The 15,000-nt window shown below is 36.6% G+C and overlaps 1 protein-coding gene across 1 annotated transcript in view; it reads left to right on the plus strand.

Annotated features, from left to right (window-relative positions):
• Positions 1 to 4,114: 4,114 nt before the first annotated feature.
• Positions 4,115 to 15,000, plus strand: part of LOC144977805 (malate dehydrogenase, cytoplasmic-like) — a 19,246-nt gene continuing 8,360 nt past the window's right edge. Inside the window, exons 1-4 of the mRNA XM_078923199.1 lie at positions 4,115 to 4,180; positions 6,605 to 6,821; positions 9,590 to 9,751; positions 13,925 to 14,013. Of these exons, the coding sequence (XP_078779325.1) occupies positions 6,624 to 6,821; positions 9,590 to 9,751; positions 13,925 to 14,013 (449 nt within the window). The 5' untranslated portion in view covers positions 4,115 to 4,180; positions 6,605 to 6,623. The remainder of the gene's footprint in view (positions 4,181 to 6,604; positions 6,822 to 9,589; positions 9,752 to 13,924; positions 14,014 to 15,000) is intronic.

Raw genomic sequence — 15,000 nt, forward strand, 5'->3', positions numbered from 1 at the left:
AAGAGAAGAAGAAGAAGAGAGAGAAGAAGAAGAAGAAGAAGAAGAAGAGAGAAGAAGAAGAAGAAGAAGAAGAAGACGAAGAAGAAGAAGAAGAAGAGAAGAAGAAGAAGGAAGAAGAAGAAGAAGAAGAAGAAAAGAAGAAGAAGAAAGAAGAAGAAGAAGAAGAAGAAGAAGAAGAGAAGAAGAAGGAAGAAAGAAGAAGAAGAAGAAGAAGAAGAAGAAGAAGAAGAAGAAAGAAGAAGAAGAAAGGAAGAAGAAGAAGAAGAAAGAAAGAAGAAGAAGAAAGAAGAAGAAGAAGAAGAAGAAGAAGAAGAAGAAGAAAGAAGAAGAAGAAAAGAAGAAGAAGAGGCAGATGGCTAAAGGGGCAGCAAAGGTTACAAAAAAAAGTTGAAAATTAAAAATTAAAAATAAGCCAAAAATTTCTTTTTGAATCCGAAAACAGGAAAAATTTTCGGTTAAAATAGACAAAAATTTTTGTTTTAAAAAAAACACAAAAAATCTATCTAAAAAAATGGAAATGCCTTCAGGATAGCAGATGCCTCTTCGTCGTCCAACTCCATTCGCTTGGTGGGTGTCGTCCAATAAATCAGATCCAGATGCAGAGCTTTGTTGCGTAACGCGGACGTAACAGAATTAAAAGGTCGCACAAATATCATTTTATTTGACCCGCTCGATAGATAAATAGAGAAATATAGCGGTGCTGAATTGTGCGTCGTTTTTTGGGGGTTTTTTCTTTCTTTTTGTTGAAATGACTACAATGATCACACAACTTGGATGGTCTCCGGTACAAGACAGACGGAAAGAACAACGACTAACTCTCCTTTCAAAATTACAAACGAAATGACAGCCATCTCACCAGAACAACTAGACATACAACGAAATTCACGCATTCAAAGCAAAAGACCCACCCAAAAACATTAAAATACCTATCTACAAACTCAAACATCTTCAAATATTCATTTGCACCCGCACTATCAAATACTGGAACGTTTTTCCCGAATCGTGTGTTAACACAACAGATCTAGAAACCTTGAAACGAAGATTATCAAAATTCTTTAGTGGATATTCCTCTATATACAATCTCGAGTATTTTGTAAATATGCGTGTCGGTGAGTGTGTCAGACCATAGCCATCTTTAACTTTGGCCACAAACGAAAACAAATCGTGTGTTGTTTTCAATAGTTCAACCAATGGGACCATTTGTTTCCATGAGCACTACTAACGACAACTCACGAGGCTCAATAATGATAATAAATAATGATAATAATAATAAACTCAATAATGACGTCAAAATGTCAGTCTTTTTGGGTTTCAGTGTCAGGCTATAACTTAATGACTATGCCCTGACACTGACCAATAAATGCCGTCAAAAGACAAGACTTGGGCTACAAAAGAAAACAAATCGTGATTTGTATTCAACAGTTCAACCAATGGAATCACTTGTTTTCTTGAGTTCTACTAACGAAAACTCACCAAAAGTGTCACAAACCTAAAAAAAAAATGACGTCAAACTACCAGTCTTAGAGGGTTCTAGTGTCAGGCGATATAAGCTACCGATGGCTACGGTGTAGGGTAGGATGTGGATGGGTGAGAGGAATGTGGTCAAAAGACTTACTCCATTGCTTATTGGGAGTGGAGGTGAGATCAGGTTAATATATCAAATTACAGGATGAAGACATTGAGGAGCAATCGGAAGACTGGTCGTGTACTTGAGACGTTCTCCAGTCTGGACATTTATATGTCGGACTCTGGAAAAAACACAGAAGAAGAAGAAGAAGAAGAAGACGAAGATGAAGAAGAAGAAGAAGAAGAAAGAAGAAGAAGTAAGAACTAAGAAGAAGAAAAGAACTACGTAAGAAGAAGAAGAAGAAGAAGAAGAAGAAGAAGAAGAAGAAGAAGAAGAAGAAGAAGAAGAAGAAGAAGAAGAAGAAGAAGTTGGAGGAGAAGAAGAAAGAAGAAGAAGAAGTAAGAACTAAGAAGAAGAAGAAGAAGAAGAAGAAGAAGAAGAAGAAGAAGAAGAAGAAGAAGAAGAAGAAGAAGAAGAAGAAGAACTACGTAAGAGGAAGAAGAAGAAGAAGAAGAAGAAGAAGAAGAAGAAGAAGAAGAAGAAGAAGAAGAAGAAGAAGAAGAAGAAGAAGAAGAAGATCATGAAGGCTATGTGGTCTTGTGGTATGCACTCGCTTTCGGATATGAAAGTCCTGTTCTCGAGCCTTGCTCGGCGCATAGCTGAGTCCTTGGAAAAGGCTCTTTACTCACATTCTCTCACCGTACTCAGGTGTAATATGAGTACCTGACCGTTAACAGCGTTCTCTCTGTCGGAAAAAATTTATAATCGCCAACAGGCGTCATGTCTCGTCCTACATGTTAAGTGTTGTCAGAGACCCTTTGTAAAGCGCGTAGAGCACGTTTAGTGGATATCGCGCTATATAAAAGCTCAATTTTAAGGCAGTACAGCGAGTTGAAGAAAAAGAACGGACGGTCGCTCGAAAATCCGTCTGGTCCTATTTTCCTGAGCGATCAGCGATCGGGGGCGTGGCAATATAAAAAGTGGACGTTTTTTTTCTCTCTCGGATTTTCGCTGTTTTGAATTCAGATTATTGATCAGCGTCAAATTTAAAATAGGTTTGTAACCAAGAGCTATGTGTATACTCCAAAAATTGTTGAAATTAGAAATAATTTTTTATTAATTATATATTTTAAACAATTCTGAGCCAGGGAGCGATTTACTTGGCACATGACATAATATGATTGACAGATGCCAAAGCTACGGGGTGATGGGTGTGGGTACTGATGCTATGCGGCTATACGTTTAGGTAAAATACTCCCAACATCCGCCAGATATAACATACCAACACAAAACTGTGTGTCACAACAAAAACAACAACGACAATAATAATAATAATAATAATATAATAAAAAATAATAATAATATAATAATAATGAATAATAATAATAATAATAATAATAATAATATAATAATAATAATAATAATAAATAATAAAATAATAATAATAATAATAATAAATAATAATAATAAATAATAATAATAATAATAATAATAACAATAATAATAATAATAATAATAATAATAATAATAATAATAATGATAATAATAATAATAATAATAATAATAATAATAATAATAATAATAATAATAATGATAACAATAATAATAATAATAATAATAATAATAATAATAATAATAATAATAATAATAATAATAATAATAATAATAATAAATCTTTATTGTCCATTGAATGGAAATTTTCCGTGGTTTACATTACCTGTCTGTAGTTGTAGCGGTCAAAGTATTTACAATTTTCACCAAGTATACAAAATTAGACCATTCCCTTGGAGGGGGTGTGGGGGGGGGGGGGGGCGGGGTACAAGCTAAGAAAAGTCGCCAAATTTGAAGTTTCTTGGTACATTTTAGTGGCTTTCGGTGGTTTTGAGTTGAGATCTCTGTTGTAGTCTTTCTTTTTTCTCCTCCTTCTCCTTCTTGCTTTTAAATGTTTGTATTATTTGCTTGTATGTTGCATCAGCTTAACAACAAATCTCCATATATTTTGACCGCATATTTTGTCGCTTTTGGCATAATTTCACTTTTTTGGGGCACTTTTGGGGCATAATTTCCTGGAGGGACAAGCTTATCCACTGTGTAACCATGGTCTAAGCGCTGGACAATTACTTTCCTCAGCCAGTAGCACATAATAATTTTGATATTAATTTGGTCTCAGACAACGCTAATTACGCCTTCTAGATCGCGGGTGTACATTTCACCCGTTTAGTCCCCGTTTAATCTAAGACTTTGCATAGTCGGACTTCATGAATAGCTCGTAACGCGTTTGTGTCCGAGACAACGGAAATAAGTCTCGGACTTTCGTCAAAGTCTCGGTCCATGAATCAGACCTTGATCAAAATTGATGACGCGCGCTTCAAGTTATCAGGATAAAGGCCACTCAAAGGACTGAATGCTCTAGTGGGAAAGTAAAATACATCTGTTGCTACACGAATCTCAAACAAACAACAAAAATTTGTTTTTGTTGTGTTTTTTTTTCTTTTCTTTTTTGGAAAAAATAAAGCCCCTCTAATCAAACGCACAATATTGCACATTATTGAACACAATTCGCCCCAAAATAAAACAATTTTATTCGAAGTTTCACGCATAGAAGAATAAAAGGTAATTTTTGATATTCTGAACATTACACGTATGCAGTCTGTATCCCTGTGATTCAAATCAATCATTTTTCCCCTAAGTCTACTAAAATTATCAGTTCATCATTTAACTGTAAAGCATTCATAAAATGGAAATCAAGAAAAGAGATATCAATAAAAAAACTTTTTACTGCGATATGAAACGTGTATTTTGCTAATTAAAGATTGCACACAAAAATTTTCTTGTTTTTTTTTTATTGTTAGCTCTTCCATCATCAAGAAATCATAAGAAAAATCGTAAAGCGCTCAGGCGTAGTGTTTACCGTGAATAATTATACGTCTCTATACTCTATACGTCACCGATGACAATGACAACCAGTTTTATCATTATTTTTCTCTTTTGAAATGTTTTGCCATAATTGAATCCCGCTTTGAGCGGCGCATTGCTGAGTCCTTAGAAACGACTCTTTACTCACATTATCGCAGGGTTCGAGTCCCGCTCTGAGCTGCCCATAGTTGAGTCCTTGGAAAAGACTATTTACTCACGTTATCCTCCCGTATTCAGGTGTAAAATGAGTACCTGGCCATTAACAGCGTTGTCTCTGTCGAAAAAATGGTAACATCGCCTTACATGTGTCAAATCTTGTACTATAATATGCTAAGCGTTGCTTCTTCATTCAGCTTATCCCGCATTTGCAGGGTTGCCATAATGAGTGTCACACCTCCATGCATCTCGGTTTATTGTATCATCTTCCCATACTAGGCCCACTTCTTTCATATCTTCCTTTACCCTATCCATCCATCTAGTCTTCGGGTGTCCCTTTTTTTCTCTTTCCCGCTAATTGTATAGAAGTGTGCGCTTGGCTAAGAAACTCACAACATTGCCATCCTGAAGTATAACGGACCAACACACAAAACTATGTGTAACCATGAACGTTTATAGGCTGGTTAATACAGTTTAGTGAGAATTACTCATAAACACGAATGGCAAAAAACAATAACAAAGACCTGAATGGCGTCATCTTCGATCTATATATAGATAGTATGCAGATGACGTCACTCAGGCCTTTGTTATTGTTTTTGCTATCCGCGTTTGTGAGTTGTTCTCACTAAACTGTATTAACCAGACTATAAAAGTTCATGGTTACACAGAGTTTGTGTGTTGGTCCGTTATACTTCCGGATGGCAATGTTGTGAACTCCTTGGCCAAGCGCATTCTATCTATCTATTATATATATATATATATATATATATATATATATATATATATATATATATATATATATATATATAATACTTTCTTTCCCACACATCTCTTGACACGTACGTCCAAACTATTTCAATCTATCTTCTCTCACCTTTATCGATAAATTCTTCACTTCAGTCAACCTTCGAATCTGTTAGTATAGATAGAATGAAGAAGACGTCACTCAGGTCTTTGTTATTATTTTTTTTTAATGTTAAAAAAAAATATTATTATTATTATTATTATTATTATTATTATTATTATTATTATTATTATTATTATTATTATTATTATTATTATTATTATTATTTGTGCCATCCACTTTTATGTGTAATTCTCACTAAACTGTATTAAGCAGACTATAAACGACCAAGATTACACATAGTTTTGTGTGTTGGTCTGTTATATTTCCAGATGCCAATGTAGTTTCTTAGCCAAACGGACACTATCTATAAAATACACGCGGACTTAGGGCTAACCCACACCAGAGACTGACTCAGACGCCCCGGCACTGCCGTCTTCCGGATAAAGACGCCGGGCACGGACAAAATACTAAGAATAAAGAGAAGAGCCACTAGACCTACCTATACCAAGAACCCGACGTCCTCGGCCGTTTTTTTTTTTCGAGCTTGGTATGGGGAGGTGTAGCAGCTCTTCTCTTTATTCTTAGCATTTTGTCCGTGCCCGATGTCTTTATCCGGAAGACGGAGTCAGTCTCCTGTGCAGGTTAGCCCTTAACGAGTTAACTGTTGTATTCTGGAGAGTCTCGTGTTTAGACCTGTCTACCCTACCAAAATATTGTAAAATTACGAAATTTTGAATTCAAGTTCAGGACTTCACGAGGATTTCCAAAACATTAAAGCATAATGAAAATGAATGTTGATGCCAGACTACATAATTTAAAGGATTTTGATATCTTATTTAAGCATTGGAAGGCTAATTTTTTAATTTATTAAGTTAACTATAGGGAATGTGATTTTTATTTCCTAAATAGTACGAATTTTCAAATTTTCGAGTAGGCAGGTCTTCGTGTTTTAAATATTTAGCCAGAAAACTAGTCCCAGGTTTGAGAGTTTTTGCCAAGATGAGCGTCCTTTAAATCAATCGATATTTGAAAGACGAGTTTTTTGGCCAAATTTTGAAATAGTCTCTCTCCAGAGTACCACAGTTAACTGGCTAACTGCTTTCGTATCTTTACCACAGATACACAAAATAAGACAGAATGACGGAAGCCGACACAGGGAGCTCCCATTCCTGTCCCGTTCGAGTGACAGTGACGGGAGCGACAGGAGAGACTGGCAGGTTACTGTCGGTGATGATTGGCAGAGGAGATTTGTTCGGACCTAAGACGCTGGTGGAATTGACTCTCTTCGTGTCTAAAAAGGAAATGAACAAGTTCACTAAAGGAACCATGGTAGAGGTACATGAAAGAATGCCCCCACCTCCCCACCCAGTCCAATTTTAAAGGCCTTTTTGGTATTAGGCTATTACTAAAGGCTGCTAAACGATGTTCCCTCCCCATTTTCGTCCTTTATGTCGGTTGTCTTGAATAAGTGTGACGAGAGCTATCACCAGCTAGTGGTGTTCAAAATATCATTATCCAACTGGGATACTGCAAGGCATGAGCTCGATGGGTCCCAATCGCTGTTCATTGTATAACGCGTTCAACAATCCTTCATAAATAATAATAATAATAATAATAATAATAATAATAATAATAATAATAATAATAATAATAATATAATAATAATAATAATAATAATAATAATAATAATGATAATAATAATAATAATAATAATAATAATAATAATAATAATAAGAAGAAGAAGAAGAAGAAGAAGAAGAAGAAGAAGAAGAAGAAGAAGAAGAAGAAGAAGAAGAAGAAGAAAAAATAATCTACTGACAGAAGAGCACAACTAAGTTCAGGCATTCCAAACACGTCAGGAAGGATGGGTGGATATTACAGAGATGTTAGGACAGATGATGACTTTGGCGGTGGTGGTGATAGACATTTTCTTGGATGTATAATCACGGGAGCCGGGGTCCCTTGTCAATTCCAGAAGGGATTGTCAATCACTAGGAGAAGGGAAACACTCCAACCCCGCGGGTCCCCAGATAAAGAAAGCTTTTATGACAAGCTAAATCAAACAGTACAATAAGAGACTCCAAAGCATGATGTACTTAAAGCGCTAGGTGACCTGAACGCAAAGGTTGGACGAGATATTGAAACAAGAGAACAAACTTATCTGTTCACCTTTATGGGTCTGAATCATGGAAACTGACAGGCACCATCTCCAACAAACTAAATTCATCCCAAAACAAATGGCTAAGAAGGATCCTGAGGATATTTATGCCAAAAGTAATTTCAAACAAAGAAGTGGCTAAACGCACACACATTGAACCAGAATCTGAAGCTGCAAAGCGCAGAAGGTGGAAATGGACTGGGCATGTCCTCAGATTAGATCCGAGTGCCATTCCTCTGGTGGACACCCCCCCTCCCCCCCCCCCCCAGGGAACGAGAAGAAGGAGGCCTGGAGGAAGAGCATCGGAAGTAAAATGAAATCTAGTGGTTGGTCTTGGGGACAGATGACAAAATGGCCTCCAACCGAGAAAGGTGGCGTTTCACCGTGTCAGCCTTTATGTTTTGATCAAGCAACAAAAGTAGTAAGTAATTAAATAATAATCACGGGAGATTAGACTTTGAATTATCACACGACACCTGAAACAAAGAAGGACTCAATGACATGAAGGAAACGTTCATCACCACCCCAGCCAAAAAGTTCAAGGTACAGCCTTCGCCAACAGTTTTCTGAATCACCAACGGTGTCCTGTTGGTGGACTTCGTATTGCCAGGAAACTGTTAATATTTGCGCTACTCTACCCCCCCCCCCCCTCCATACAGCAAACATAACAAAAAAGAGGATTTAATGGTATCTTTAGAAGGTTTTGTCTCATCGTTCTATTAGTCCTGGTCTGTACCAATCTGAGAGCCATCTCTTTGGACCCCATAAAAGACACTAAGTCGGCAAAAGGTTTATTTGACGAGGACGGCGACTTAATCCAAGAAGTGAAAACATAGTTGCAAAGTCTTGACTGTGGATTCTTCGAGATGGGTAACTATTTTCTCATGCGTCGATGCCAAATAATGCATCAATATATCAAGAGTGACTATATAGAAAATGAGTTTAATAAAGTAAGCAAGGAAGTTGTATTTCGATAAAAACAAGATTGATGATTCTGTAGCTATTTTCACGTTACTTCTTGTACAACCCTCGTGAGTGTGAATGTCTGTCTCTCTCTCTCTTTTTCTCTCTCTCTCTCTCTCTCTCTCTCTCTCTCTCTCTATGTGTGTGTGTGTGTGTGTGTGCGTGTGCGTGTGTGTATGTGTGTGAGTATACTTATAACTATGGATGGGCCAATTAGTTATCAAGATTGCTCGATTAACTTAGTAAGTCAAAATAATATTGAGAAAAGGGAAAATCACTTTTATTAAAACACTCGCATACACACACACACACACACACACACACACACAAACAAACAAAAAACTTGAGAATTTATATGAAGCAATATCCAATAAACATGCTCAGAACGCGGGGTCCCCACCAACAGCAACACTTAACATGTTAGACGATAAATGATGCCTGCACGGCGATAATTGGATTCAATAGTCTGGTTCTAAACAAAGAAAATCGGTACTTTTTATTCTTCATGCTGGCTAGAACTTTTCACATGTCACATGATCAGAATGTATAAAAGTCAAAACATGATGAGATTTATAATGTTTTTCTCAACTGGAAACGCTTTTATGCTCGTCGGAGAAGTATTTCATAAGGGCGCCCGCCATTGTTCCGATGGTTTAGAACCAGTTAGTTAGTTACTATGCGTCATTACGAGGGAAGTGATGTCATGACTGTTGAAGCCTATTTGCTTACAATTATTTTTGACAGAGTCAAGCTTTTAACGACCAGTTACTCATTGTATGCGTTAGCACGATGAGAGAATGTTAGTGAAGAGCCTTTAACAAGGACTAAACTTTGCGCCTCTCAGAGCGAGACTCGAACCCAGACCAACCACAATACAGTAGAGGTGTTGGTAGAGTATTAGATCAATACGGCTTTTCGATCATTTGTGCATCTCTGGTCTCATCATTTTATTAATGTCATCATATTTCATTCTTCTCCTCAGTTAGGAATGTGCAATCTGCGTCAGTTGGCAAGAGTCCGTGGAACCAGTAACCTCAACGATGCTTTCAAAGATGCGCAGTACATCATCCTTGCAGGAGGTGTTCCAGCCCACGCTGGGTTTTCGAGAAATGATCTCATCGGCTCCAACTGTCGCGAGATTAAGGCACGTGAAACCGTGTGTTCCTGTTTTTAGTCTGAAAATTCAAATTGTTATGGTCTCATTTTCGTCATTAAAATACTCTGTTTTGGTCAAACACCTTGAACTTTAGATATTGAGAAATTAATAAAACCCTTAGCCAGTCTTTACGAAACTCTAATTTCAGAATAATATTGGGATTTACGAAGACGAATTCCACAGTTATACGTTTATCACGTTCTTTTTTTTTTTTTTTTTTTTTTGTAGGGACGGGCAGTTAACGATTGTTGGCTACCACTTTGATAGAACGCATGGCGATTGCATAGAACTCTGCCAGATCTCACTGGCTCAGTTTCTCAGCCACCGCGGAGTGAGCAGAGATACCAGGAAAAAATGGTTGTTTTTCTTTAATACGGATTACAAACCTGTCTGTTTGTGAAACACCACCTCAAACCAGTACCATGTCGGAGTGAACTAGGCTAGGTGGTGAAAATCGGCATTGCGGAATAGAATGGGTTCAGTGGAAATGAGATAAAACGAGACTGGTGGAACTGGAGTAAAATGTTGTTCTATCGGATATATAATATATAATCGGTCATTGCAGTAGTAGTAGTAGTAGTAGTAGTAGTAGTAGTAGTAGTAGTAGTAGTAGTAGTAGTAGTAGTATTAGTAGTAGTAGTAGTAGTAGTAGTAGTAGTAGTAGTAGTAGTAGTAGTAGTAGTAGTAGTAGTAGTAGTAGTAGTAGTAGAGTAGTAGTAGTAGTAGTAGTAGTAGTAGTAGTAGTAGTAGTAGTAGTAGTAGTAGTAGTAGTAGTAGTAGTAGTATAGTAGTAGTAGTAGTAGTAGTAGTAGTAGTAGTAAGTAAGTAGTAGTAGTATAGTAGTAGTAGTAGTAGTAGTAGTAGTAGTAGTAGTAGTAGTAGTAGTAGTAAGTAGTAGCAGTAGTAGTAGGTAGTAGTAGTAGTTAGTAGTAGTAGTAGTAGTAAGTAGTAGTAGTAGTAGTAGTAGTAGTAGTAGTAGTAGTAGTAGTAGTAGTAGTAGTAGTAGTAGTAGTAGTAGTAGTAGTTAGTAGTAGTAGTATAGTAGTAGTAGTAGTAGTAGTAGTAGTAGTAGTAGTAGTAGTAGTAGTAGTAGTAGTAGTAGTTAGTAGTAGTAGTAGTAGTAGTATAGTAGTAGTAGTAGTAGTAGTAGTAGTAGTAGTAGTATAGTAGTAGTAGTAGTAGTAGTAGTAGTAGAGTAGTAGTAGTAGTAGTAGTAGTAGTAGTAGTAGTAGTAGTAGTAGTATAGTAGTAGTAGTAGTAGTAGTAGTAGTAGTAGTAGTATAGTAGTAGTAGTAGTAGTAGTAGTAGTATAGTATAGTAGATATAGTAGTAGTAGATAGTATAGTAGTAGTAGTAGTAGTAGTAGTAGTAGTAAGTAGTAGTATAGTAGTAGTAGTAGTAGTAGTATAGTAGTAGTACAAGTTATATATAGAACTAGTATAGATAAAGTTAGCTCTGACGAGTCCCTAGTGTTATAGAGCACGCTGGGATCCGGTCAGCGCAAGATGTTCTCACTTCCCAGTCCCCCCCCCCCCCCCCTCACCCGCCCAAAAATCTCATTAAAAATACAATTTGGCTACAAAAAAAAAAACAACAAAAAAACAAAAACCTCAGTGAACAAACAATCTAATATCAGAATAAGATAAGGATTTAAGAAGAAGAATTCCTCAGTTATAAGTTTATTATGTTCTGTTTTGCATTACACAAAGCGTGTCACTCACCCTCCAAACTCTGTGTGTGTTGACTCATGTGTACGAAAATCCGTTCTCGTTGTTAATACATTTGGTTTTAAAACACAAGTAATTACTTATTTGTTGTGATTAGTTTTTGTCCAGTCATGCCAGTTCTTGTAAATGCGCACCATGTCGAGTTTTACGAATCTAGGTCTTGTCATAATTGTGTTTGTTTTGCTTGTTAGTCCTCAAGTTTTAAACGATCTAATATAACAATAAAATAGTCCTTATTTGAATTCATTCACAAAATCGAGAAAGTTCTAGACTATTCACTGAGCCGTAAAGTCTCAATGCTAAGAGATGTCCACTATCGTGACCAGACCATTTAACACTCCCATAACTAAAGAAGAAGTGCGATTAAGTGTGCATAAACTGAACAAGTTGAAGATGGCATTGTCGGGGAATTTCTCAAGAATGGACCCTCATCACTTGACGAGCAAATCGCAGAACTATTCAACAATAATCATTTGAGACGCATGAACCTTGATGATTATCAAACGGGTCTTAATAGCACTACCAAAACCAAGAAAGCCCAAAGGTCTACCAAAAATCCCAGACCTATAACACTTATTGTAGCCATAATGAGAAAACGCTATCACATATTGTTTTCAATCGAATAAGACCAAGGGTGGAAGAAGAATATCTCTCATAATCAGAGTGGGTTCAGACCAGAAAGAAGTTCATCCAATGCCGTATGGGCACACATATGGATAGAGTTGAACGGATGTGAATCAAAGTTTGCGGTCAGAATTACTGGCTTGGGCATGTCGGCTGTATTTGACACGATTTAATAAAAAAAAATAAAAACTCCTACTTCTTCTCTGAGAAATCATAGACGAAGAAGAGAAATATCCGCATAATCCAGTTCCTTCTCAGCAACACTACATTAAGTACCAAATTCTTGGAACAACAAACTCTTAATGCTTTATTGGCAACATAAGGACACCTCAAGGGGACAATTTGAGCCCGATATTCTTCATAGTGTATTCGGAACACAAGCTAAGGGAAGCACGTCAATTCATACCCCATTAATACTTTAAAAACACCTTACCTCCAGAAATTATCAAAGCAGATGACATAGTTTCCATTGACACATACTTTATTAACGTAATTGACACCCAACACTCCATGAAAAAATTCTATCCTCAAGTTAATGGAGACAAAACCGAACTAAAAACCACCACAGGACATAAAGACTCGTGGAAAAATGTATTTAAAAAACAAACTCGGTTCACTGCTCGGAAATAAAGACGACATTTTAAAAAATAAAAATAAAAAACTACCAAAAGCAGCGCTACACACAAAGTTATTTGCATTTCTAAATAAGAAACAACATATAAAAAACATCAAGCAAAGAAACCAAAAAAAAAAAAAACAACAACAACCCCCCCCCCCCCCCACAAAAAATATAAAAACAAAACACGCATTAAGTTGTATAATACACTGGTCAAATCAATTCTTCATCCTCTACAACTGTGCAACACGGGGAATGGCAACGCCAGACGAGGATCAACTGGACACCTTCCATCGTAAACAACTTAGAATGGTTGGGAACTAAAAATACCTTAGAAAAATAACAAAGCATTGTATCAAAAATATGACGAAACACTGATCTCCCTTCAAATACTGATGGCCAGGTGGAGCCTATATGGATACATCCTGAAACGAGATCCTGAAATACAAGCAAATATAGCTATGTCATTGTGCTTCACCAATTTTGGACCCAAACACAGAGGACGCCCAATCACCTCATTGCCAATAACACTCAACGACGATCTCAAAAGATTGCCAATCATTAACCTTCGCTTAACATCAGCTATAGATCTCAACAACATCAGAGACTTGGCAATAAAAAGACAGGAGTGGAGATTCCTCTACACAGAAATCATGAAGGCCGCTGAGGCTGAAAAGTCGGTCGACTATGCCAGTGAACAGCTTTAAGTCAAGTAAGTCATGCTAGCGGAGAACCGCATATTTGCTGAGAAAGAAAGGATGTTTCTAAGTTTCTAACAGACACCCGTTTATTTTGATTGTTGCACAACTATACTGTCGAAATTAACATAGATCGAGACGAATCTTTTGAGTCATCAAGTCTGTCGGTGTGCGCAAATGAATCTGGCAACAGAGCGACCTGATGGCGATTCACAACGTCAAATTACTTATCATTATGGGTAGCATCATTATGTCATAGCAGATTATATAAATAATCATTTGAGTAAACAGATGTTAGAATCACCCTTAATTTTAATGATGTTTGCAAGTATATCAATCTGTTATAATTCTGTGATGGCAAAAATTAAACATGGGCTGAAAGGAACAATTTTGACCCCGAACCTATTTTTTAAAGAATAGATTAAAGCATTATTTAATAACAATCTCTCTTCATCCATTTCCTACCCAACCCCGCCCTTTTTTTCGATATTATCAGGATATCGGAATCGCTTTGCAAGGAGTGGAAAAGACTGTTAAAATACTCGTCGTTACGGATCCACAAAATATCATTGTGGGATTGGTGCAGTGAGTAGTTAAGATAATGTAGTTAAAACTGCGTGGGGTTAAGTCTATTCAATCTTTACTTTCGTAAACTCATAACATGACCCGAGACTAAAATGATAGTATCGAGACAGGAAACTTAGGGACAACTTCCGTATGTGGATCTTTAATGTCAGGTCGGTAAACATAGCAATGGGATATAGATGCTTTGCGTTTAGATAAAATACTCAAAACATCTACCAGCCAAATTTAACATACCAACAATCAAAATTGTATGTGACCCTTAAAGTTTATGGTATGATTGATATGATTTACTGAAAACGTATCACTAACCTGATGTCTAAAGATAATTTTTAAAATAATTGAATGGCACCGACTTCGTTCCATCTATAGATAGATAGTATGTGTTTAACTAAAATACACACAGTTTCTACCGCCATATCAATCGTACAAATACACGAAACTATGTGTAAATTAAAAAGTTTATAGAAGGAACGAAATTGACGTTATACATCTTTTTGTTATTATTTTTAGACCGCATGTTAGCGATTAGTCAACACTAAAATTTAACGATCAGACTATAAACAATAAAGGTTACCCACAGTTTTGGGTGTTGGTTGGTTTGTGTAATCAGGCTGTTGGGTGTTGTATTTTACCTAAACGCATATCATTAATATATATGTTAGAGAGACTTTAGTGTGAAATAGTACAACTGAAGATAGAAAGCTTGCGAAAACCTGATCAAGTTTAAGTTATATTACAATTAAACATTTAGTGAGAGGATGGTTATCGCACTGACACGACCATACATAGATATACGCATCCTCTGCTATTTAAACTCTATGGCCACTCCAGAAGTTTCCCGTCTCTAAATATTAGTCTCCGCCCCCTCCCTCCCTTTTCCGGCCAATAAAAAAAGAAGAAGAAGAAAGAAATGAAAATAGAAAACAAACACCTCCCACCCCCCAAAAAAAAAAAACAAAAAACAACACGTTACAATACAAGGCGGTT

This window comes from Berghia stephanieae, chromosome 8 (assembly GCF_034508935.2).
Source record: "Berghia stephanieae isolate SIO BIC M18660-M18661 chromosome 8, UCSD_Bste_1.3, whole genome shotgun sequence".
NCBI lineage: Eukaryota > Metazoa > Mollusca > Gastropoda > Nudibranchia > Aeolidiidae > Berghia > Berghia stephanieae.